Source organism: Acomys russatus, chromosome 23 (assembly GCF_903995435.1).
Source record: "Acomys russatus chromosome 23, mAcoRus1.1, whole genome shotgun sequence".
Taxonomy (NCBI): Eukaryota; Metazoa; Chordata; class Mammalia; order Rodentia; family Muridae; genus Acomys; species Acomys russatus.
Genome location: NC_067159.1, coordinates 29,518,027 through 29,543,305, shown reverse-complemented (window position 1 = coordinate 29,543,305; position 25,279 = coordinate 29,518,027). Strand labels below are relative to the sequence as shown.

General features: G+C 42.0%; 1 protein-coding gene across 4 annotated transcripts in view; it reads left to right on the top strand.

Moving 5' to 3' along the window:
• The window catches only part of Ap1ar (adaptor related protein complex 1 associated regulatory protein), a 33,616-nt gene extending 8,562 nt beyond the window's left edge, over nucleotides 1-25,054 (top strand). For 2 of the 4 annotated variants that reach the window (XM_051165480.1, XM_051165482.1), the window contains 9 exons: nucleotides 8,834-8,882; nucleotides 9,630-9,656; nucleotides 11,916-11,941; nucleotides 16,645-16,741; nucleotides 17,989-18,087; nucleotides 20,054-20,109; nucleotides 20,724-20,797; nucleotides 21,231-21,359; nucleotides 24,453-25,054. In XM_051165480.1, the coding sequence (XP_051021437.1) occupies nucleotides 8,834-8,882; nucleotides 9,630-9,656; nucleotides 11,916-11,941; nucleotides 16,645-16,741; nucleotides 17,989-18,087; nucleotides 20,054-20,109; nucleotides 20,724-20,797; nucleotides 21,231-21,359; nucleotides 24,453-24,715 (820 nt within the window). In that variant the 3' untranslated portion in view covers nucleotides 24,716-25,054. The remainder of the gene's footprint in view (nucleotides 1-8,833; nucleotides 8,883-9,629; nucleotides 9,657-11,915; nucleotides 11,942-16,644; nucleotides 16,742-17,988; nucleotides 18,088-20,053; nucleotides 20,110-20,723; nucleotides 20,798-21,230; nucleotides 21,360-24,452) is intronic. The other 2 variants (XM_051165481.1, XM_051165483.1) reach the window with 1 other exon arrangement.
• Nucleotides 25,055-25,279: the final 225 nt, after the last annotated feature.

Below are 25,279 nucleotides of genomic sequence, written 5' to 3'. Positions count from 1 at the left end.
CATTTTAACGTGGTGACTGCCTTCTGACAAGTTGGAAGGATGGCTGCCTCTCTGAAATCAAGTTAGTGGGACTAAGAATTGTTCTTTTATGTATGTTGTCCAATTAGAGTCTTCCCCTTCTTTCTGCCCCTTTCCCCTCTTTTTATCCTTTCCCTAGTTCAACTACCCAAGGAGGGCAGCAGTGTCGTGGCAGGAATAGGAATTTGTTGTTTTGTCGATTTTTGCTATAGGTGGGATCTGTGTGTCTCCTCACACTTACTGTTGCCATCTTTCTTCCAATTTGCTAAAAAGTCATACCTCCAAGAATCTCTGAACTTGGAAGATGTCTAATGGTACCGTTGTGTTATCATCATAAATGAAGTTAATAGAAGTCGAGTAGCTTGGCCCTTACCAACATGTGCTCATGTTCATTCCCCCCTCCCCCCGCCACCCCCTCTCCTTCTCTCTTCCAAGATAGGCCTTCTCTGTAGCCTTGGCTGTCCTGGGCTTTGTAGACCAGACTGGCCTCTAACTCAGAGACCCACTTGCCTCTGCCTCTCAAGTGCTGGGATTAAAGGCATGCACTACCACTGCCTGGTTTTTTACCAGCTTTTAATTTTTTAAATTTTATTAATTTATTCAGATTATAACTCAAATGTTATCCCATCACTTGTATCCTCCCATTCCTCCCTCCCTCCTGCTTTCACCCTATTCCCCTCCCCTAGGTCTATCACTGAGGGGGACCTCCTCCCCCACTATGTGGTCATACACTTATCAAGTCTCATCTTGGTAGCCTGCTTATTCTTTCTCTGAGTGTTATCAGGCCTCCCCACTGAGGGGAGGTGGTCAAATACAGAGCACCAGAGCTCATGTCAAAGTCAGTCCCCGCTCTCCACATAACTGTGGAGAATGTCTTGTCCATTGGGTAGAGCAGAGTAGGGGTTCAATGTTTACTATTGTATTGTCCTTGGTTAGTGCAATAGTTTGAACAGAACCCCCTGGGCCCCAGTCCACCCATCACGATGTTCTTCTTGTAGGTTTCTAGGACTCTCTGTGTCCTTCTATTTCTCCATCTCCTATATTTCTCTTACCTAGAGTCTCAGTAAGATGTCCTCACATCCATCCCAGTCTCCTTTTACCAGCTTTCTTAAGTATGTCTTTTCTTTCTTTTAATCCTTAATCCCTGAAAAGCAGCATCTCTTCCTAAAGAATTCAGTATCTGTAGTCAAATTCTACAAATACAAAGGCAGAGAATAAGGGTTTTCTTCCTATTTTCACTTATAAGCAAGATAGAAAAAAAAATCAGATTTTCCATTGGCTTGCTTTTTTTTTTTTCTTAAGTAAATTCAGGGACTTTTGTACACTATGACCCACTTATGTGCTAACAATAGTAGTTCTAAAAAGTAGGATGGCTATTTTCCTTTATAGATGGTATGATTAAAATTATTAGAGTAGACTTTCTTTGAATGTTGTCAGTGTTCACCAATTTTGTTGAAAGCTTTTTTTTTTTTTTTTTTTTAATGAAAGATGCAGTCATGTCATGGACAAAAGCATCTATGTGGATGGTGTTACATAACAAATGAGCACAATTAGACTCTAAGCCGCACACTTAGTACTGGACCATGTGTGGCCAGATCTGAACACTTTCCCCATCTAGCCATGCAGATGTGCTGAAGAGCTTAGTTACTGAAGGAGGCACTTCAGTTCCTTTTGTACTCTCTTTAAAATCCAGTTCAGTTTGATATTTCATATCCCTCCAAATTCAGACGATTGTACTTGAGGTGCTTGTAGCACTCATGGCTAATGGCTGTCAAACTCAATAGCAGTGAGCTCTTTAGGGTAACAATAGCCCTAGGAGTGTTGAGGAAAGGACATTTCTCTGAGACTTAGTTCAGTTCTGGGCTCATTCTGTGTACTTGATAAATGTGAGTCTGTTCTTTACCATGTTAACGCTTTGTTCTCTCTTCTCTTTGCTTATGTCGCACTTAGCTGGAAATCGAGCCAGTGAGATACTGAGTTGTTGTTGTTGTTGTCTGTTTTCTCTTCAAATTGAAGAAAACAATCCTTGTGCCATTGTGAAACACAGGTCTTGGGAGACCTGACTAAAGCAAGTCTTACTATCTTTTGTGTGTGGTTAGTTTGGTTGATTCATTTAAACATGGTAATTTGTTTCAAGCAACTACAAAGGTGGTTTCTCCGTGCCCCAGGCTTTCACCTTTATCTGTATTCATTCAGATATACAGCTTAAGTATAAGTCGATAATTTAAGATGAGAAGTCAGCTGCCTGCAAAGTATGTAGTAATTGTCTTTCCGTAAGGACGTCCTTTTGCTTTGAAATGACCAATAAGGTAGGAGGTGTTTGGTATAGATTCGGCACAAAGGGGAAGGTCGTGACATGAAGTATGAGTGTGGGAGGGGAAAATGCTGACATCATTGTCTTTGTCTGTGACCAACATTCCTCGGGGTAGAAAATAGATGATTTCTTGAGTGTGAAGCAAGAAAGAGAAGAAAAATGCTTCTAGTGGTCTGGAGTTAAGAAGTAGCCCCAGCCTTGTTTCTAAGAAGCACTGAGACACAGCTAGCCTGGATGCCCTTGTAGGCTGCCTTCAGCACTCTGGGGCTCTTCTCATCTCGCCTCTTCGCCTCCAGTTCTAGGGCTAGGTAGCACTAGTGACTACACACACGCCTAAGGGGAGTGACTTAGCACTCTCAGGGGGTTTGGACTGATGTTTATGTTGGTGGTGTTGATTTAGCATTAAATAAAGAACTCTTGCCTAGACATTTAGCTCTGTGTGGGTGTTGATTTCCAGGCTGCACACTTGTTCCATTTGCACCGTCCTCGTCTCTGACAGCTCCACCCTTGATTTCTGTCTTCTTAAATATTTGTTTATTTTTTGATTAAGTTGTTTCAACTTTGGTTTTTTTGGAAGGCTGTTTGACATAGCTTCCTTATTACAGTTTTTTAATTGTTGTATGATGGTTTTTGTGATTTTTTTTCCCAATTTATCAAAAATGTTCCCATTTATCAATATTAATTTTGATTGACAAATTATAGTTGTCTACAACTGTAGAATTCAATGCACCGCTTTATATATGCAAATGTGATATCATTAAGTGAAGTCAAATAACAGCTCATTTTACTTATGATTTTTATTGTAAGACATTGAATTTACTCTTCCAGTTTCTTTTTAAAATAAACTATATATTTTTGTCTACTATTTAAAAAAAAAAGTATTACTACCTGTATTAGAACATTCTGGCTGCTTTTACTGCCTATTAGCGCGGTGCTCCTAGCCACTGCCATTCTGCTCTGTGTTGCTGCAGTGGCTTCCTTGTTGGCCTCTTAAAGCAGCAAATCATCTCTAAGATCCCCTAGGGAAATTCTTAATAGAGTGGAAAGCTTCTAAAAAAAAAAAAAATCATTAAAGAAAGTAAAAAATTAGGGAGTTTACTACACTAGTGAAACAGTGAAGCTGAACAGTTATTGTTAATGGATCCTGATAACCATGGTAGTAAAAGGTTAATATGGTACTTTAACGGTAGATGAGCTAGGAGCCTCACCCCTTGCTCTGAAACAGAGCTGTAAGGAGAAAATAAAGTCAGGACAGCTCTCCTGAGTGCTACAGCCAGCGAGGGGTAGGGCTAGCCTAGATGCAGAGCTTTGAGTTGGCCATCCCATCATTGAGCTGCTGGTGTATGTGAAGGGGCTGGTTCTGCAGATCCAAAGCTACAAGATCTCCATGACACAGGGCAACAAGAGATCCCAGAGGACTTCTGGTGAGGATCCCATATTAATACCTTAGCAGAAGCCAGGGCCCCTGAAACAGACCAACTATTCATTGCAGTGGACATTTGCAAGTGAAGGTGTGTGGACAAATGCTATACTGTGTGGCACACTGAGACACACTAAAGCTTCCATGACAAGATGGGTTTTGTTTTTATCTTTTTGTTTTGTTTTGTTTTTCACTTTCTTTTGTCGGGGAGGGCAGAGGACAGATGAAGGGATAGAGAGATGAATAGGACTGAGGGGTAGGATGTGAAGTTCACAAAGAGTCAATAAAGTTTTTTAAAAAGTCAGGACAGCTTTTTGTGGACAATACTAAAAACATGCTCCAAATTTGTTGGACTTTGAGCAGTCAGTAGTATGAAAGACTTGAATCTTGGTGTCCTTCATTTGCCTTAGGGATGGAGTGTTTGCTGAAGGACACCTCTATGAACTAACACACTGCCTGCGTGCTAAGGAGGCTTTTATAAGTAACCTTGAAATGATGTTTATAAACATTTGTTTTCTAACCATGTTCAAAACATCTGCCATATAGAAAATGTGGAAAATTCTGAGAACAGCTATAGTTTTTATATAGCTCAAAGTTGGCCAAATATCATTGATCAAATTTAATACTGTACATGTCTGTGCAAGGTCTATGCAGGCGCCAGCAGTACTTAAATAAATAAAAACATCCATAATTCACTTTAAAAAAATGTATATTCCGATGCCCACTTGTTTTTAGAAAAGCCTCACAGTAAAGCTTCTCTTTGAGGGAAAAAAAAAAAAAAAAAAAAAAAAAGGTCCCTGCATTTGCCAAACTGCTTATTTACTTTAACCAATCAATATAGTCTTATTGCTGTAGGAATTGATACATATTTTTTGTGAGTAAGGTTTCAGTCTGTTGTTTTGTTTTGTTTTGAAGTGAAGCCCTGCAGATCTCAGGAAGATGTTCTCTGTGTTTGATTTCAGACAACTCTGAACCAACCAAGTGAGTCTAGGGGTGTGTAGTTTGGCCAGTGAGAGTCAGGCAAGAGTTCTCTATAACAGTTGTGGCGGACAAGCCAGAGACACTTGGCTTCTGTGAAGTGTGAGCCGTGATAGTCCTGCAACCTGTAAATGCAGAGCAGCAGGTACTCCCTGGTCCTGAGTGTCAGCGTAGGGTCCTATGCTAGGTTGCTGTTGCAGACTCCTTTCCATCGTTCGCTCACGCCACTCAGAGGCCTAAGCAAGCAGGGTGCAAGCAGAGACATTGTTCAAGCAAGGGGGTAGTGGTTATACATAGAGAAGCATTTAATACCACAAGCAGGACTCTCGCTGTCAGAACATTTCTGGAGACCACGCATGGTTAGAGAATAAAAAGATTTTTGTTTATACTGGAATATTCCATGAACTCTTTTAAAGACAGTATGGACTCATCTACTCTTTACCAGAAACCTGGGGGAAGACACAAAACAACTATGTTATGTTTGTGTGGTTGTTTGAGCAGAATACCCAGCATATATAGATTAAAGCAGGAGAAAGCGTTGACCTTGGCTCACACTTTCAGAGGCTTTAATTCATCATGGCTTGGGATGCATATGCCGGTCACAACATGGCAACCAGGCTCTCTGTGTTCTCCTTTCTCCCTTTTGTCCAGAGCACTGGCCTGTGGACTGGTGCCTGCGGTGGCTCCTTTAATTGTCAGCTTGGCACAATCTAGAACCAGCTGGGATCCCTCCCAAGGAGCCATCTAGAGTAGGTTGGTCTGTGGACATGCTTGTGAGTGGTGTTCTTAATTGTGTTGACTGAGATGGAGAGAGCCACCCTGACTGTGGGCAGCAGCATCGAAGGCTGGGCCCTGCGCAGAGAGGAGAAGCACCAGGGAGCATGCATGAACTCATTGCTCTCCACTTGACTGGGTGTGATATGACCAGCTGCTTCACATGCCTGCCACCTTAACTCCCACAGTGGTGGACTGTGACCCAGTACTGTGGGCGACGTAAACCCACTAAATCATCACAGTAACAGGAAGTGAAACTAAGTGTTTCCCCTTCAGTTATTCTTCAGGGAAATGCCGTCACAGATCCCAGGTGCCTCTAAACCCAGTCAGTTGACAGTGAAGATCAGCTATCACATCTCTCAGATTAAAAAAGTCTCAGGAAAAACCAGCAACTATATTTCCTTGCTGTTTTATTCATTAGTTGCAATAATACATCATTTTTCTTCCTAACTCTGTAAGCCCCCTCCATGCATATGTACATATACTAAGCATAAGACCTGACCTAACCCTCAAAATCTTACTGTTCAAAGAGGCCTTCCCTGTCTAGTAAAGCTGACAGGAGCTGTAAGAGCAAATATGGCTCCCATGCAGTGGCTTCCTTTATTCGTTTTGTCAGCTATAGTGGGAACTGCATGTCAGTGAAAGTCTTAAAGATGCTGGGACTTGCAGTAGCAGAGGAATTTGAAATGGCTGTGTCTGAGATGGACTTGGCCTTGCAGTAGAGATATATTGTTGGAGCTTACATGGTAAGGAAGGTGCTTATTTAATGGCATCTTAAGTGTTAGAGAGAGGTACAGACAGTAATGATCAAAGTAAAAGGAAATATTTGCCCCATACCCGTAGAAAAGTTAATCTAGTGGATGTTTCTGAGTTGTTTTCCATCTTTCATTTGTGAAGACATAAGAACAAAAAGGCTTCTATAAATGTATGACCCATTATCTAGAATGCTTTCTTTGTCTTGTTTTGTTCTGCAACCAAGGACTGCCTATGTAGCCCTAACTGGATTCAAACTCACAGCAACTGTCCTGTCTCAGCCTTTAAAGAGATGGGATTACAGGAAGCAGCTCCCACAGCTGGACAGCTGCTCTTCTTCACACATTGCCTATGTTATCCTTTCAGAATTTTTATGGTTTGCATACATTTAAAATGTAGAGTCTGTCTGAGGTGGGCTGTGCTCGCATCATGGGGAGACCGGCATACTGCACTCATAGCAGAAGCTGATGGGAATCTGAAGGCCTGTCCCAACACAGGTGCCCACCTCACCAAGAAGCTGGTGGACCTTGTTCAGCATGGTAGTTGTGCAGCTACAAGCAGCTTTGGGAAGGAGCCAATAAAGCCACCAACACACTCAACAGAGGCATGTCTGAGTTCACTGTGATGGCAGCAGACACTGAGCCCTTGGAGATCATCCTGGACCTCCCACTGTTGTGTGAAGACAAGAATGTCCCCTATGTATTTGTGCGCTCCAAGCAGGCTTTAGGACGGGCCTGTGGGGTCTCCAGGCCTGTCATCGCCTGTTCTGTTACCATCAAAAAAGGCTCTCAGCTAACGCAGCAGATCCAGTCCTTTCAGCAGTCTATTGAAGGGCTCTTGGTGTAGGCCTGTGGCCTCTGCCCTTTCCTGTCTACTCCCACCCTATTTGTGTATCATGTTGTCTGTTAGCATGTAGTGTTTTCAGCCAGTTTCTATTACAAATATTGCACTACATCTGGTTTGTGTGTTCTTTTTTATTATTATTACAGAGTTGTTTTGTCACTATCTCCTCATCTTCTCTTGTAATGTTTTAAGATCGTCTTTCTTTAAAAAAAAAAAAAAAATGAAATGAGCCGGGCATGGTGGCGCACGCCTTTAATCTCAGCACTTGGGAGGCAGAGGCAGGTGGATCGTTGTGAGTTCGTCAAGGTCAGCCTACTCTACAAAGTAAGTCCAAGACAGCCAAGGCTACACAGTGAGTGAAATTATTTCAAAAAACCAAAAAAGAGAAAAGAAAGAAAGAAATGATACATAAGCAGTTGAGAGGCAGAATGTCACCATTTAACAGGAAGAATCAGGAAAAACCTAAGCCAGGGACAGTGTATACTTTCATCTGCAAATTTCTCCCACCGTGCAGAGTAAGATAACAGTAGCACTGGTCCTTCATGCCTTTGCATATAAGGTCTCCATAAATGTTAACCTGACTGAGGTAGCAGTCCCTCCTACCCCTCTTCATCTGAAAAGGATGTTTGATGATGGCCTGTGTCCACATGCCATTAATGTTCTGTGTACAACCTTAAATTCTCACCCCACTCCCAACTGCTCCTGCGGGTATCAATGCAGTGACAAATCAAAGGGATGTTCTGCGGACTCCAGAGGCAGCCTTGGTGACTTCAATTGCTTGGCTTTTGAAGAGTAGCAAGGACAAAACAGTCAATTCATGCTGCAGTAAAGGATTTTTGGGAAATCGTGATTATTTGGCTGGAACTTACAGAGACAGTGCTGTCAGGAAACATCCTCCTTGGTGATGGGGATCTCTTGTGGAGCCCTTTGACACTCGTGTTGGGAACTCTTGTCCTTTTCCTCCCACAAGACGGGTCAAGTGTATTCTCGAGAGTGATGACACGTTGTTCATTCTTGAGCATCCTAATGAATATGTTCATAGTTCATTTAAAAAATAAATAAAATGTAAGGGACATACTCATCATATATGGCCTTTGGGGTACTTTTTTTTAAAAAGAGCTTTTCCTGGTCTTTTTGACATGTTATACATAATGATAGATTTAGTTGACATTTTCATACAATATGTGTGATTTGATTATATTTACCTCCATTTTAACACGATATTTTATTTGATAAAATTTAAAATGTCACTATATTCTGTTCTATATAATATTTATTTAAATTAACTTATTATTATATAGTCTTAGTAATTATTACTAGTAAAAAGTGTGTGTGTGTATATATATATATATATATATATACACACACACACACACACATACATACACACACACACACAGTATTTTTCAGATTAAAAGATGCACTTTTCCCCCAAAAGTGTGTGGGGGAAATTAGGGTGCATCTTATGGTCCTATTGCTGTTTTTACTGTTTTTCTTGTTTTGCTGCTCTAAAAACTGAGTATGTCTTATAGTCAGGTGCGTCTTATAGTCTGAATAATATCGTATAGTCTTAGGTAAATTTGGTTTGTTTTAGAAACACAAGGTGCTCTCTTTATTAGAGAATTTAAAGGGGTTTGTTTTGTTTTTTGTAGGAATACTTTTATGCCATAATATAAATTGAATTTTAGGTTTAGTTGTGATTTTAAATGTTGTTTTTATGTTTTTCTTCCTAGATCAAAATATTTTAGAACATGCCCACGAGGAGAGCACTTGACCATAGAGGTGAGTCCTGGAGCACTAGGTGGGATCCAGACTGCCAGGGTTCTTTTTCTTTATTTTTGAAGATGTATTTTGTGTATATGAGAGCTTGCCTGCATTGTGTACTGTGTGTTTGCAGCACCCACAGAGGCCAGAAGAGGGCGACAGATTCCTAGCAAGTTACAGACTTGTGAGCCACCATATAGGTGCTGGGAACCAAATTTGAATCCTCTACAAGAGCAACAGGTGTTCTGAACTTCAGAGCTTCTAATGCAGAAGGATTCAGACCCACATTTAGTATGGGTTATAATATGGAAACATAACAGTTTGTTTTAATATTGTTAATTGTTTTTGGAGGCTGGTTTCATGAATACTAGGTTAGCACTCTGACACACATGCTCATCCCTCTTGGTTTACCTTTTTTTGAAGCAGGTCTCACTGAATCATACAGCCTGGCCTTGACTCACACTGTCACCAAGAGGGTCCTTAAGCATTGCATCCTCCTGCCTCCGCCTTCAGAGTAGCTGAGAATGTAGGTCTGTACCACCGGACCTGGCTCAGTATTGTGGATTCTGGTGGACAGAAAAATAATTGTGCATGCGTGCTTGGGTTGGCCATTTGGTTGACTGGAATATACCAAATGTGCTAATTATGAAAGGCACTCAACTTCCTAGGTGCCTTATAAATGTGACGTTGCATAAAAAGTGGCAGTTTCTTGTGAGATGTACTAGACAAGTGTCCCTCCTGATGCTGCCGTTTTGTCCTTTGCAGTTTGAGAATCTGGTAGAGAGTGATGAGGTGAGTATTGGACTCACTGTCCTTGTTCTTGTTACTGTACCACTTTTTGTCTTGCATTTTGCTTCTCATCCATTCTGCATCTTTAGGAATCCAGAATTTTCTACTGTACCTTGAATATAAAGCTGGACACAGATATTTTTGCCTTTTATGGAACTCAAGAAACTTCAAAAAGAAGCTATTTCTAATGTCTTTCCCATATATAAGGAAAATACTTCTATCTAGAATCTATCATTTCTGTGGATTTTTGAAGGTGGAATGTATGTATGGCTATAAAATTCCCACTTTAGCAATTACCTTCCACCAGTTGTTCTTAATAGTCATTTTTTTCCTTGTTTTTGTGAGACAGATTTTCTCTGTGTGGCCTTGGCTGTCCTGGAACTAGCTCCTTAGACCAGGCTGGCCTTGAACTCAGGGCCTGCCTTTACCTTCCATACTGGGGATTAAAAGTGTGTGCCATCACTGTCCTGCTAATACTGATTTTCTATATCTCATTTTATTAAAAGCTCAGTCAATTTTAAGATGAATCTAAGAATAGAAATGCTAAAACATGAAAAAAATGCACTTTCAAACCAATGAAATATGCTTTATACTTAATATGCGGAGACATAATTAGGAGAGCTTGAGTTTATATGCTGATGTTCAACTTTAATTGTGAATGTTGTGCAGATTACTCACCTTCCCAGGGTCCTCTAGGAGGAAAATGTATTCAGCTTTTCATTGAGCATTTACATCATGAGACCAATGAGATATATCAGCGCATAAAGGCACTTGCCGCTAACCCTGAGTTCACCCCCCCAGGACCACGTGGTGGAATAGGAAAACTGACTCCTACAAGTTGTCCTCTCACCTACAGGCCTGCTATGGGCGCGCACGCACACACAAGCACACGCAAATAAAAAATATATAATTTTAAATTATTAAACTAATTTAAACTTGTCCAGTTCAGCATTTCTCAAAATAACTTGATAGAAAGACCTTAGTAGCCAGGCAGCAGTGGCGCATGTCTTTGATCCCAGCACTTGGGAGCCAGAGGCAGGTGCAACTCTGAGTTCAAGGCCAGACTGGTCTGCAGAGTGAGTTCCAGGTCAGTCAGGACTGTACTGGGAAATCCTGTCTCAAAAGACAAAGAAACAGACAAACAAAACAAAATAGACTTTGCAGAAGCAAGGTGTGTACTTCTTTCTGCTCTCTAGTTTGCAGCACTTCAGCACTTTCTCTCTCTCTCTCTCTCTCTCTTTTTTTTTTTTTTTTTTTTTTTTTTTTGTCTCTCTCTGTGTAGTCTTGGCTGCCCCAGACTTGCTTTGTAGACCAGGCTGGCTTCAAACTCACAGCGATCTGCTGCCTCTGCCTCCCCAGTTTCTCAGAAGAGCCTGCATGCAGCTCCATGCTTCCCTGAGTGCTTTCAGTAGTTGGCTAAGGCCTTTTTGCTAATTCTCAGCTTGCTGACCCGCCTCTCCTCTGGCCCACTTGTGATGAGTGGGGAGACGTACCATCCTGTTTTGTGATGCTACTTTCTATGTGAGTGTGGACCATTTAGAATCTGATTCCTACTGCCAACTTAGTAATAATTTCAGCTGACATTTATGACTAGCCTAAAGGTATATACTCATAAGCCCAAATCAGTCTTGAAAGAATTATGGTTATGGTTTGCTTTAGAGAAAAAAGAGCAACAACTATTGAATTTTATTATTTGTAAAGTAAATTGAGCCAGTTAATTTCTTTAGATTTACTTTTTAGTTTTGTTCACTGTATGTATGTATATCTGTTGTGTGCAGGGCAGGGTAGTGCAGTGCAGTGCAGTGCAGTGCAGTGCAGTGCAGTGCTCCATGTGTGTAGTGCTCTCACAGAGCAGAGGGAGCGGTATATCAGATCTTCTGCAGCTGGAGTCACAGGCAGCTGAACCACATGCTGTGTTCTGGGAACTGAGCTCCGATCACTCTGCAAAAGCAGTACTGGTCATAACCCTGAACTATTTCTCCAGCCCCTAATTCATATTGTAGTTAAAATGTTTCCGAGTCCCCATGAATGCTGTTAGCAAATCCTTCCTCCTAGGAGAACTAAGAGATAGATTCCTGAAACCTGCATTTCTGTCACCTGACAACTTTATAGGTTTATTTTCGTGTGTTGAAAACACTTTTCCTAGTGTGGATTGCTGACTTGCTAACTTTGACATCAAAGCTCATCAAAGATGAGCTTTGGATCATCTTAAATAGTGAGTTCAACTAGTGAAATTTCTTTTACTTGTTTACTTTTGTGCAGGGGGAGAGCCCAGGAAGCAGCCACAGGTAAGGCTTTTCAAAACAACAAAAATGTGTAAGTGTCATGTAACAAAACTTTTCCTGGGGAGATGCAGCACCCATATTACTCACCCCAGATAGGGAGCCCACGACAGACCCAAGTACGGATCCCATAAAAGTCCAACTTGGTGATCCAGTGAGTTTTATTGGGGTCACTTACAAGACTATGGGTGAGGGCTACTTAAAGAAGCAGAAATGACTCAAAGACAGCTGCACCACCAAGACCACCCCAGCACAGGTGACGACAGCTCACACAGCTAGGAATTCGGAACTCAGTGCACAGCCTGTTGGTAAGTCAAGGGGTTGGAGAATGGCCTTTTCAGGTGCCTCAGTTGGTCTAAACCTCTTGTAGGCAGCTGGTGTAGTCTCAGAGGCTTCTTTGCATCTTGTCTTGTCTGTATTTTCTTTGTAGTATGGCTTATCTGAGAGAGACTCTCAGTTTTTGCTTACTTCGGCAGGGAGGGCACTAGTGACTTCCTGAAGCCTCTTGAGGTCTGAATTCCTGAGAGATTCCGATCATAGCCTTCAAGACACTGAAGAGTTTATGTTTCAGAAATTTTCTCTGTACATAAAATACAAATTAATGCATTTCCCAAAACAAAATTTCAAGTAGTAAAAAAAAATTGATGTATATCGATTTCTCAGGTTCTTTTTTTTTCTATTGGGCCTATGTTATAAATCATTCAGTTTTAAGAAAATTGTTTAGCATTAAGAAAACCCACTTCCTTTAGTCCCAGCACTCGGGAGGCAGAGGCAGGCGGATTGCTGTGAGTTCGAGGCCAGCCTGGTCTACAAAGTGAGTCCAGGATGGCCAAGGCTACACAGAGAAACCCTGTCTCAAAAAAAAAAAAAAAAAGAAAACTCACTTAATATTGGTAACGTTTTTTGGAGACAGGTGTGTGTGTGTGTGTGTGTGTGTGTGTAACCTCAGTTGTCCTGGACTCGCTTCATAGATCAGGCTGGCCTTGAATTTACAGAAATCCATCTGCCTCTGCCTCCTGAGTGCTGGGATTAAGGGCATGTGCCACCGTGTGCACCTGATGCTCCGTTTCTTTTTATCTTTTACCCCTTTTTCTTTTTGACAGTCTAAAACATTCTAAAAATTAAAAGCCCATTTATAACTTCATAAGTAACTAGAACTTTGATACTACAATTTATTTACATAGTCTTTTTGTTTGCTATTAAAATTGTTTAGACGGCTTGAAAAAGAAGCATCTACCTTTAACTCAAAAGAAAGTTCCTGGGCTGAAGAGATGGCTCAGCAGTTAAGAGCACTAACTTGTTCGAGAGGACCCAGATTTGATTTGCCTCACGATCATCTGTAACCCTAGTTCCAGGAGATCTGATATCTTCTCTGGCCTTCCTAGGCACCAGCCATGAAAGTGGTGCAGATATATAAGCAGGCAGAACACCCATATGCATAAAATAAATTTTAAAAAGAAAGAAAAAGTTCCTTGTGTCAAGGGAACTGTTTCCTATTTTGGGTATCTTGTCCTTGCGTTTTTTTTTACTTTAGCAAGCCTTTATTGGGCAGTTGTCCATGTGCCAGGCACTGTGTTACATACTAGGATTGAAAATCAAGTGCAGACTTGGTGTGATGTTGCAGAGCTGTAAAGGTAGCGTGGAGACACAGAATCAGGGGAAGGAGGCTTCTGGTAGACACACTCAGGAAGATAGCCTGGGCTGTGAGACCCTTTAAAAGAGGGCAGAGAGCCGGGCGTGGTGGCGCACGCCTTTAATCCCAGCACTTGGGAGGTAGAGGCTGGCGGATCGCTGTGAGTTCGAGGCCAGCCTGGTCTACAAAGTGAGTCCAGGATGGCCAAGGCTACACAGAGAAACCCTGTCTCGAAAAACCAAAAAAAAAAAAAAAGAGGGCAAAGGTTGAGAGTATGCCTCAGTGCCTAGCAAGTGTGTGTGTATGTGTGTCTAGAAGAAAGTTTATCCTACTGAGAGAAAGATCTTACAGACAGAATTTTAGTACGAGGCTGCCTCCCCAGGGCTGGGATTGCAGGTGTACACCACCACCACCCTGCCCAAAAGGACTTCTTTTAATGATGGCACCTGAGTTAATCTCTAAAGAGTTGGATAGCAATTATTATTCAGGCAGAGGAGACCTTCGAGGATAGTCAAAAAATGCACATACATAATGAGATAATTGATTGAAAGGAAGTGCTGGGAGACTATATATGGTGATAGGAAGGTGAAGATAATTAAGAAAACAATAAAAGTCTAGGGTCTCTGTGTACAAGTTCAAACCAGACAGGACTCCAGCACTGAAAAGCAGAAGTGGTCACAGTGTTCTAGCCCTGACTAAGCAGCCATGTGGAGTTGACACCTGCTGGGAAAGGGACTATCAGTTTTCTTCATTGGAGTGTCACCGAGTGCATCAACCACACTACAAGACAGGCCCCAAGCCCAGGAGTAGTTGGCAAAACAAAACAGACTCCATGTTTTCTTTTGAGCTTTTTGTTGTTGTTTTTGTTTGTTTATTTTTTACTAGCTTTTCTTTTAGAATATTTTTCTTATTTATTTATTTATTTATTTATTTTTGAGTCAGGGAAAAGAAAAAGGACATGGAATTGAGTGGGGAGGATCTGGGAGACATTGAGGGAGGAGAAAGACTATTGTTGTGCCGGCCTTAAATGAAACCCCAATCAACACTAGGAGCTGATTGGGATACAAACACACAGGGGTCTCATTTATTGATTGTTCAGCTTAAGCTGGGCCCACACTATTACCCACACAGCGGAGCAGGTGTGAGTCCTGAGGACAAGTAGGAAAGAACTTTTTATAGACTGTAGTGAGCAAGAGAGCAGGTAAATGGGTTTCTAGTTTGGCAAGCGTCCTATTGATTATTCCTTGAACTGATTGATATTTGTCTGGTACAAGTCTGGTATCAACCCACAAATAATTAACTTCTAAGGAATAACTCTTGAGAAATCTGGGGGAGTATTTGAATTTTTAGTTCTTTCTTATTTTCAAGCTGATAGGTTATTCTGTATCTCTGTGCCAGGTGTTTCTTTGTGGGTCTTCTAGATCCAGAACTCAAGAGTAGGTCACCCAAATACAGAAATGAAAGTTTTAAGCAAAATGTAGTTACTTTGGTCCATCAACTATGATCAAAATATATTGTATGAAATATTTTTAAGTAACCATTTAAATAAATAAATCCTAGGGGCTTTGCATTGTTGTACTTTGCTGGAGTTGAGATTTTGATACATAACCCAGGCTGGCCACAAGTGTTCCTATAAGGTTCAGACTGGTCTTGAACTTCTGATCCTTCTGAATATTGATGTCATTAGCCTACTTCACCATGCCCAGATATAACTAGCTCAGTGGTAAGCACTTACCCAGCATGTACCAAGTCCCAGGGTCAATCCTCCCCACCTCAGAAGGGGCGGGGTCACATACCTGGATTGGAGGGTGGTAGAGTAGGGTTCTTGAGGCATGGGAAGAGTGCTGTGAACTTAATAGACACATAGTGAAAGAGGAGTTTGAGAATGATTGGCAAGTGAGAGAAACAAAGAACCAGGAGAGTCTAGGGCGGCAAAAGATAAATGAGAAGGTCCAGGCTAGAGGGGATGCTCGGGCTGTTTGTAAGCTGAGGCGAGAAGGGCACAAAGCTGTTTGTTGTGTCTAACGACATAGAAGCCAGTGCTTACCAGTTACTGGAGTGACGGAAGCCGATGAGTGCAGTGAACTGACGTGTGGCTCGAGGCAAGAACATGGAGACAGGAAACAGTAGTTAGGAGCAAAGTGCTAGACTGCCGGCTTTAAGTTCTAGCGCTACCACATACATGCTGCTCCTTAATCTACGTCTGTCTCATTTCCTCACGTGTAATCTCTGCTCGGTGTGGGTGTCGGGAGGAGCTGGGTATTATAAGTACTGAAGGAACAACCTGTGGACGTGAATGACTCATAAATATAGTGATGGCCTCGGGTGGGTTAAGGACCTCTCCCTGCCCCTTTAGCGAAGGGAAGGAAGAATAAGATAAATTGAAGTGTGGACGTGAAATGAAGTTGCTTTTAATAAAAAGGCTTGAATAAGAAACTTAAGGAAGTTACAGAGTAGTTAATGTAGGTGGTCACCTGGTGTAAGGTTGCTGGAGACTGAGGCCCACATGGCTGCTGTATTTTTTTTCTAGCAGCCCACAGCAGAAGGGACTGAACGTGGGAAAGACTCGGGGCCAGAGTGAGCAAGCAGAGTGTTTGGAGTACAGTAGAACAAAGAAGGCATGCAGTGAGAGAGGAAAGGCATCGCTGTTTCCCTACGTGGAGGCTAGGAGATCACTGGCTGGAAGGACCAGTGCAAGGAAGGATGAAGGGCCTGGGGAGCCCGGGGAGCTTGGACAGAGAGTCAGGCTCTGACTGAGAACCGAGGAGAGAGTACAGAGGATTGAAAATGCGCTCTGTGCTGAGGTGTTTGGGGTGGTCAGGGACAGCCGTGAGGTAGAGCCTGTGTAGAGTAGCAGAGTTCCTACTTCCCAGCAGGCAGCTGTCATGGGAAGCATGAGTGTCATCCTAAACTGGCAGGACTGTTGCTGTATCTCAGCTTTCCGTTCCACAACTGCTTCAGTAAACTTTTCCCACAGTAAAAGTCCAGCATGCCCCTGGCTTTGGGATGTGTTGTGTGGATGTGGGTTCATCAGAGCGTTTATTTTGTTTTTTCCTTTCCCTCCCTGTTTTTCTAGGCCACTTACTGAGGAGGAAATTGTTGATTTACAAGAGAAGCATTATGATTCTATTGCTGAAAAACAGAAAGCTGTGGATAGGAGAATCCAGAGGGAGGTAAGCAGTCTGCCCTGTTGCTGAAATACATGTCATGAAGAGTGTTGGGGTGGGGGTGCTCACTGAAGTGTTGCCTACAGTCACTGGCCTCTGTTTATATAAATGCAGAGACAAATGATTTAATGTGGAAACCTGTTCCAGCTTACTATAGGTCATGCAGTGTCACATGACAGCTGTACAGCATTCTTTAAAGACAGTTCTCAGTTCACTAGTAGAAGTGCCAAGCAAAATCAAGTTCCTTTGTCTCAGTCAGCTTAACATAACTGCTCTGTTTCATAGTGAGCCATGTTTAAGGTTTTGTGTGTCTTGGGTTTATTTGTTCTCAGTGAACCATGTAACCCTACCAGCCATAATTGTTACATACATTTAAGGAAGTGGCCTATAATTAAGGCTTCATTCCCACTGAACTAAAGACAATTAGTTGTATTTCATTCTACATTTAAAAGCACTCTTGAGCTGGGTATAGTAGTATGTGCCTATAATCCCAGCCCTTGGGAGCGACTGGCAGGAGAATGAGTTTGAGGCTAGTCTTGGGAACATAACAAGTTCAAGGACAGACAGCCTGAACTGTCTGAGTTCTGTATTGAAGTAACCTTATGGTCTTCTAGACCAACTGTAGAGTACAAGGTGCTGGATTCAGTCTCAGCACCAAAAAGAATTTTTTCAAGGAATAAAACACAGTATGTTTAGTACCATTAGTGATTTACAAATGTATTAATTTAATCTACACTAGATGCTAATAGTGCTCAGAAGAAAAAGAGGTTAGTTCTCAGTTTGTTAACTTGGATTTGATATGCAGTGGTTATCGCTAAGGTTCTGCTTATGCTGCTATGAATGGCGAGAACTTAAATGTGAAAGTAGATTTTAGATAATACTAATAAAATTGAGAAATGTATATGGACGTTAGTTAAGTGGAAAGACAGGAATTTGGGGAAAGCCGAGATGTGATTGGCCTTGAATTTGCGAGGGCCAGAACCATTGTTGTCAGGGTGGCAAGCATTAAAATGATGACTGAAAATGAAGATCATTGCATTTTCTAGGGAGTTCAGTAGCGTCTTATGTATCATCTCGGGTATTTATTAAGGAATTTGAAATGAGCAGCTACAAAAGTCTTAATTTTGGTCTGCTTCACAGATATCAGTTATTCTCAATGATTTATGTTTTGTTTTATAATCGGAATAGCGGTTTTTAGAGCAGCTAGACAGGTTCTGGTTTCCGTTAATCCTTATCGTTTTGTTCATGTACAGTTAGCCTTACAAGAGGAGAAGTTAAGACTAGAAGAAGAAGCTTTATATGCTGCCCAGCGGGAAGCAGCCAGGGCAGCAAGGCAGCGAGCGCTCCTGGAGGTGAGGGGGAGACCCCAGCGCACACCAGGCTTCCTTCTCTCCTTGTGTTCTCCGACAACTCCTAGCTGGGCCTTTTCTGTAGAATCAACAGCTCCTTGTTTCGCAGAGGATGTACTTAGGCATATATTCTTAGGACTCTCAAAGGCAAATTCATTGATCATTATCTTCTAGAAGTAACATAAACATGTGCTTGATACTACGTAAGTGTAGCTTTAGTTTAGCAGGAGCTGATTCTTGTTTAGCCTATAGGTGAATTCTGGTGCTCTGAATTCAAATTCTTTCAGGGAAAATACTGTGTTTAGAGGGCAGGTATTTCAAAACTAGTCTTCAATATAATTTCTCAAGCACTTTAGTGTATTGTCATGAAGATTTTTAAAAACAATTTCTTAAATTGTAAGACTCTCATTCTTAATGTAAGACAAGCTATATGCTTTATGGCTCAGTAGGGGTATTGTTTAATTCTCAGTGCCTTATATGTTTGAGACATTAAGCATTAAGAGTCTTGAGAAATCATTGGTATTTTATCAGGGAAGGCAGATCTACTGTCTCTTACCAGGTGGCATTATCCCACAGTGCTTATCAACAGTCGGTAACAGATTTTTATAGAGCTAAGTGTCAGGAACAGTATCAGGAAGATTCTTAGTTTACAATTCACAGCAGTCTTAAGAAGGGGACATTTGAAGCCCCTAGTCTACAGATGACGAAGGTGACGGCAGATCTTCCAGCTGACACACTGGAGAGCCAGAGTTCCCGCATGGTGCTTAGCCAGCACACTGCTGACTGGCCTCCACCATAGGGACCTGTGTACGTTTGCCACCACAGTGTTGAGTGGTACAGGTTCAGTAGCACAGAACTCCAGTCACAGGTGGAAATTCAGAGAACCTGAGCAATCCCGTCTTTGTGATTTCTGTATGAACTGTCTTTCTCCCTCTATGAGGGGGTGGGTTTCAGTAGACTCTTTATGGGGACGTGCCTATGGGGACATCCTAAATACTGGAAAACTTTACAATTAACTTTCACTTTCTATGAAACTAATTGTTGCTCTTAATATAGGCATTCCCTTTTATAATAATAAATTCTCTCTGTACCTTGTCTTTGGTTAAAGCAGTGGTTCTCAGCCTGTGGGTTGAGACCCCTTTGGCGGCCAAACAACCCTTTCACAAGGTCGCATATCAGATAATCTTGCATGTCAGACATTTGCATTACGATTCATAACAGTAGCAAAATTACAGTTATGGAATAGCAATGAAAATTATTTCATGGCTGGGGTCACCACAACATGAGGAACTATATTAAGGGGTTGCAGGGTTAGGAAAGTTGAGAACCACTGGATTAAAACACCACATCTGATGTATCAGTCTGGGTAATCTGTGTCCCTGTTTCCATGACTAAATGTTTGCTCTGGGAACACATCATCTGCACATTGTACATGGACCCAACTATAGGGACGTGTGCTAGCTTACTGCTTTTCGTAGAAACTTGGTCCGCAAAGGCAGTATAGTAGCCATCTGTAATCAACAGGTGGAGAAGCAGAAGCTAGCACTTGTGCCAGGAATGCACAGCCACTGTCAGAGCTCTGAGACTCCTGCGCTGAGTCCCAAGTGATCCATTGCCGTTAGAGTTCCTGGGTCAGCTCAGCTTTCTGGTTCTTAGGTTGCTCCTTAGTCTAGCAAAAAGGGCTGAAGCGTAACCCAGCAGTTGACTTCCCTGCCACATCCTTCTGGTCACGAGAGTTCGCAGGACTGCTGAGCATTAGCAGCACCAGCGCACACTGATGAGCTGAGAGCAGCTCTGTTCCTAAACAAGAGGATGTAGAAGTAATGATGACGGGGAAGGTCTCAGTGGAGTAACACTTAACTTTTTGTTTTTAGAAACTAGGTAAAGGAGGATGTTGGCATTGCATGGGTATTTTTAAAGCACATAGCTTGATGTGAAAATGATTTTGTATTACATTGTGTTTCCAAAGCAAGAAAAGCAGAGAGTTGCACAGCGCTATCATCCTAGCAGTGGAGACTATCAAAGGTAAAGAGCAACGTGTGTTCCCTCCTCCATTTGTGGCAGAAAGTGTTATTGCCAAACAGACCAGTGTTTGCCTTGAAGTATCTGTAGACATATTCACATGCTCAAGGTGCTGGGTTCAATCCTCAATGTGCCGCCACCCCCGGGTATGTAACATCGCCAAAATTTATATGCATACACATATATGTATTCATATGTACTCCTAAGACATTGTCCTGAAGAGCACTGAGAGCATTGGTTCTTTAAGCTGTAAGTGGTCATGTATTCATACTGGCTTTGATGCTTTTGTAGAGTGATAGCGTCTTCATGTAGAGAGGCATGTGGCAGCTGGGCTCCTGCAGGCATGTTGCTGGTAACCTTAGTAAAGGGCATGCGAGTGCTTGTCAGTACAGGGCTGTTGTACAGGTCAGCTCTGAGGACTGGCCTTCACGGTTGGACTCCTTTCAGTTTCAGGATAGCATTAAAAAGTTAAGACCCATTTGCACCAGAGTATTCTAATTGTAAGCAGTTACAACTTCGGAGAAATAGGTTTCAAGCCAGAAACACCATCACTGACATCGGTACTCATTCTGTTGAATCTCTTACAAATGCATTTTTTAAATTCACTTTTATTACAGTGCAGGACCAGAAGACGACTTTGAATCTTGTTTGAGAAATACAAAGTCACAGTACGAAGTTTTTCGAAGTAGTAGTAAGTCTTTAAAATATTCTCTGAACATCTTCAATATACTTTTTGCCACACTAAGAACTATTTGTAGAAGTTTACAGGAGCATTAAGAATTAGAGAGACAATTATCCATCTGTCCTATCCCATCTCATTGTCCGTCCTCCCTGCCCCCCAGGAAAAAAAGAAAAATAAAATGACGCTTAGGGCTGAAGAGATGGCTGAGAGGTCCATTCTTCCAAAGGTCCTGAGTTCAATTCTCAGCAAGCTCGTGGTGGCTCACAACCATCCATAATGTGTTCTGGTGCCCTCTTCTGGAGTGCAGGTGTACATGCAGGCAGAGCACTGTATACATAATAAGTAAATAAATCTTAAAAAAAAAAAAACAGAAAAGAAAAGAAAGAAAACAGCTGCTGTGGTAGGAGTGCAGTAACTTTAGTTCATTGGATGTGTGTTCTAGGACTCTCATCTGACGCCACAGTATTGACACCAAATACCGAAAGCAGCTGTGACCTAATGACCAAAACCAAATCAACTAGTGGAAATGACGACAGCACCTCCTTGGACCTGGAGTGGGAAGATGAGGAAGGTATGCTGCCTCAGTTTCCCAGAGAGTCACATTGACCTGTGTTAGTCCAAATAGAAATGTCTTCTGCCTTGTGTTTCATGGCATTTAACTTGAGTGTATACAAGTCTATGAAAAATCATACTAAGACTATTTTTTTTTTAGTGGAGTCTCACTAGCCTTGCTGTCCTGGAACTCGATCTGTAGACCAGGCTAGCCTCGACTCATGTAGATCGCTTGCCTCTGCTTCCAGGGTACTGGGCTTACAAGCATGAGTCTGTTTCTTATATTTAGTGTATGTGTGTGTGTGTGTGTGTTTGTGTGTGTGTGTGTGTGTATGTGTGTATGTGTATGTATGCGCTCATGACATGCACACCACAACGTGTGTGGAAGTCAGAGGACATCTGTGAGAGCATTGGTTCTCTCCTTCCACCATGTGGGGGCCTTACAATTAAATTGAGGCCCTCCAGCTTGGCAGCGTGTACCTTTACCAATGCAGCCATTTTGCAAACTCATGGCTATTATTTTATTAATAATTATAATCTCATAATAAATTACTTAGAACATTACTTAAATTTTTATGATTTTTGAGAGTTAAAAAGCAAATGATTTTGTTTTTCTGAGACAGGGTTTCTCTGTGTAGCTGTGGCTGTCCTGGAACTTGCTCTGTAGCCCAGGCTGGCCTTGAACTCACAGAGCTTCTGCCTCCCAAGTTCTGGTATTAAAGGCATGTGCCACCACTGCCCAGCAGAAAGCAAATGTTAATTTTCAAGTGCCTTTCTAGCCTAATTTTTGAAGTTTTCTGCTTAAGGGATTACTGCCTTTTCTAAGCAGTTTAGTGTCAAGTCAGGCAATGTGTGATTCACTATAATTGAGCAATTTAGTTCTTGGGGGGTGGTGTAGAAGAGAAGCCATTGTTTGGGTTGTATCTGGTTGGTCTTTGAGCTCTAGTACTTACATGTTGCTCATCCTCAAGAGGGAGGAGCAAAGGGTGATGTTTCATGCTTTGTCTAAGTGCTGACATATTACTAAACAATAAAGTGTCTAGATAGGAGGACAATGTAGCTCAGAGGTAGAGTGTTTGCCAAGCATGTGCAAGGACCTGGGTGTGAGCCTCAGCACATAAAAGAGAGACAATAAAAAAATAAATATTTGGGGGAAAGGAGTATGGTAGTCATTTTGACACAGTGCTAAGAATTGTAGCTAAAATATTTACTTGTTTTCAACACAACTTCATGCTAAAACATTGAAAATGTAAGAAAGAATGACAGAGCATAGACCTTAAAGAAAATAATAAGCTTTAGGCAGTTCATAGACAGTTATGATGAAATGGATCTTAGATATCCTTTATCATGCTAATTTGTTTGCCAATTAAAAAATGGACAGGCGGAGAACTTGAATAGTTTCCTGATAGGCTACATTCGCTTGTTAAGTCTTCCCAGTGATACCCCCTTCCCCAGGCCTGCACTTACTGGATCCCAATCACCAATTGTTTGTAACTTACTCTGTCGACTGAATGTGTGCTGTCATATCCATACAGAAGACTGGCCTGCTCATTACTCAGCGTATTAACAAAATTGTTCAACTAGAGTAGGCAGAGGAAAGAGTCCACTGAAAACCTTCTTTTCAGTTGATGTACAGCTGCAGCTTCCTTTAGAGAAATTTCAGTGTAGAGAAGCAGGTCCACTGGATACAAATGCATAGGCATATGAGTTCTTAACCCACATAGTTTTCCTGTGGGTATAGGTGGGGGGAGGGCAGCCTCAGGTGCTCTAAAGCTGTCTATCTTGTCTCTGCCTCTCCAGCTCTCATTACAGTTGTGATCACACTAGGCCTTCTGCATGGATGCTGAGGTTCTTTTATTTGTGTGAAAAAGCAGTTTACCAACTGAGCCATTTCCCTAGCCCTGGCTCATATTTTTATAGTGCCCTCATCTAGTATAATAACTTACTTTATAATTGTTTTAGGACTGACAGACAACAGTGGTAGAGATTTAGTACTCCTTTTTCTTTCTTTACTGTGAGATCTGATATTTTAAGGTCAGAAAATACAGTTCATCATGCTCCCTAGTCTCTGTGACCCCTTTTGCCTCTCCTAGATTTTAGTTCTTTTACCAATGTCAGTTTGTATTGAGGAATTTAGAAGTTTTTGTCCTTTCTTCCCTCTGTCTGCTTCAAGATTGTTGAAACTATGTTACCATAGTAAACCTAGAACTAGGAAACGTCTTCCCTCTACTGTAGTCAAGAATCAAGGTAGCATGAGAACACAGACTTGGAAGCCAAACTGAGTCAATTTGAATTGAGCCTTGGTTGAGACATAGCTCAGTAGGGAGCCCTAGCAAAGCCGAGGGACCTGGAGGACACGCACCTCTCTGCTGCAGGTTCTTGCACTCTAAGTGGAGTTGATGGTATAGTACTTAGCCTCACCGGGCTGCGTAATGTACTGGAAGTAAGTGCAGTGTTAGCAGGAATTTAGGATGTACTGGGAAATGCTGTGTCATCACTGTAGTGCCATCTTTGCCTTTCTCCAGGAAATGTAACTGTCATCTGGTGGGAAAGGACCTTGGCAAAGATACCAAGTGGCCTTATGAGACTCAGAGCAATGAACACACTCACACACTCGCCTCCCCCCTGTTGTATTTGATCTCTGGCCCTTCAGAAATTTTCCTTTATCAGATGATTGGTATTGCAGTTTTGTTTTTTTGTTTTTGGCTTTGGTTTTTTGGTTTTGTTTTATTTTGGGTTTTGGGGGAGTGTTATTGTTTATTTGTTTATATAAGACACGTGACCAAACCCCAGATTTTTTCCTCTTGAGAAAGTTTTCACAGGACTGGCTCCATTGTTTAATTCACACGTCTGTGGAGACGAACAGGAGCAATGATATTATTAAGATGGCAATTCTTTGTCAGTTTTCAAGACAGGGTTTCTTTGTGTAGCCTTGGCTGTCCTGGAACTCTCTTTGTAGACCAGGCTGGCCTCGAACTCAGAGATGACCTACCTCTGCCTCCTGAGTGCTGGGACCAAAGGTGTGCACCTATGTGCCTGGCTTAGCTGGCAAGTCTTTTAATGCAGCTTCTTATCCTTACTGAGATGTCTTTCAATGTTATTCAAATGCCAGGAATGAATAGGATGATGCCAATGAGAGAGCGTTCCAAGACAGAAGAAGACATCCTGCGGGCAGCACTGAGGTTCAGCAGCAAGAAGGGGAGCAACCCCACGTCCGCCTCTGATGATTCTAACGGGCTGGAGTGGGAGAATGACTTCGTCAGTGCCGAAATGGACGATAACGGCAACTCTGAGTACTCTGGGTTTGTGAACCCTGTGTTAGAGCTGTCAGACTCTGCTATCCAGCAGTCTGATACGGACCAGCAGATCAGATAGGAAGGAATTGTGTGACCTTACTTACCAAATGTTAAAAGTCAACTAGAATGTACAGATGGCATGTCAAGCCTTTTTGTAAGGTGGCAAATAACATGTGACAAATGCTCATTTTCCTAGAAGCAGGAGTAGAGGGAGAGAGCTGAACGCTTCAGTCAAGTGCGATTTCAACATCTGCCTTCTGTGTCGCAGGCCCGACTCAGTGATTCTGACATATCAAGCACTCGTGGCATTCTGTTTACCCTGCTCACGACTGCATCTTAACTCTGTATTAGCTTTACTTTGATTGCTTTCCTAAGCCTATCTTATTATAGAAATGAATTTAAAATGACTGTTTTGTGAATTCTCGGATGTAAAGGCAGCATGAGGAGGATGGTTGGATTCGTTTTTGCAGGCTGATTCTTATCTAGCTTGTTTACTTTGATTTCTTCTTTTAGATTTTGCCTAGTCGGCAGCAGGCGTTTGGAGACGCCCCCAAGGCATTCTTCCCACACCTACCACATGTACAGATCCTAATTCGTCGTTCACTCAATATGGATAAAGATAATAGGATTAAAGAAGCTTCCA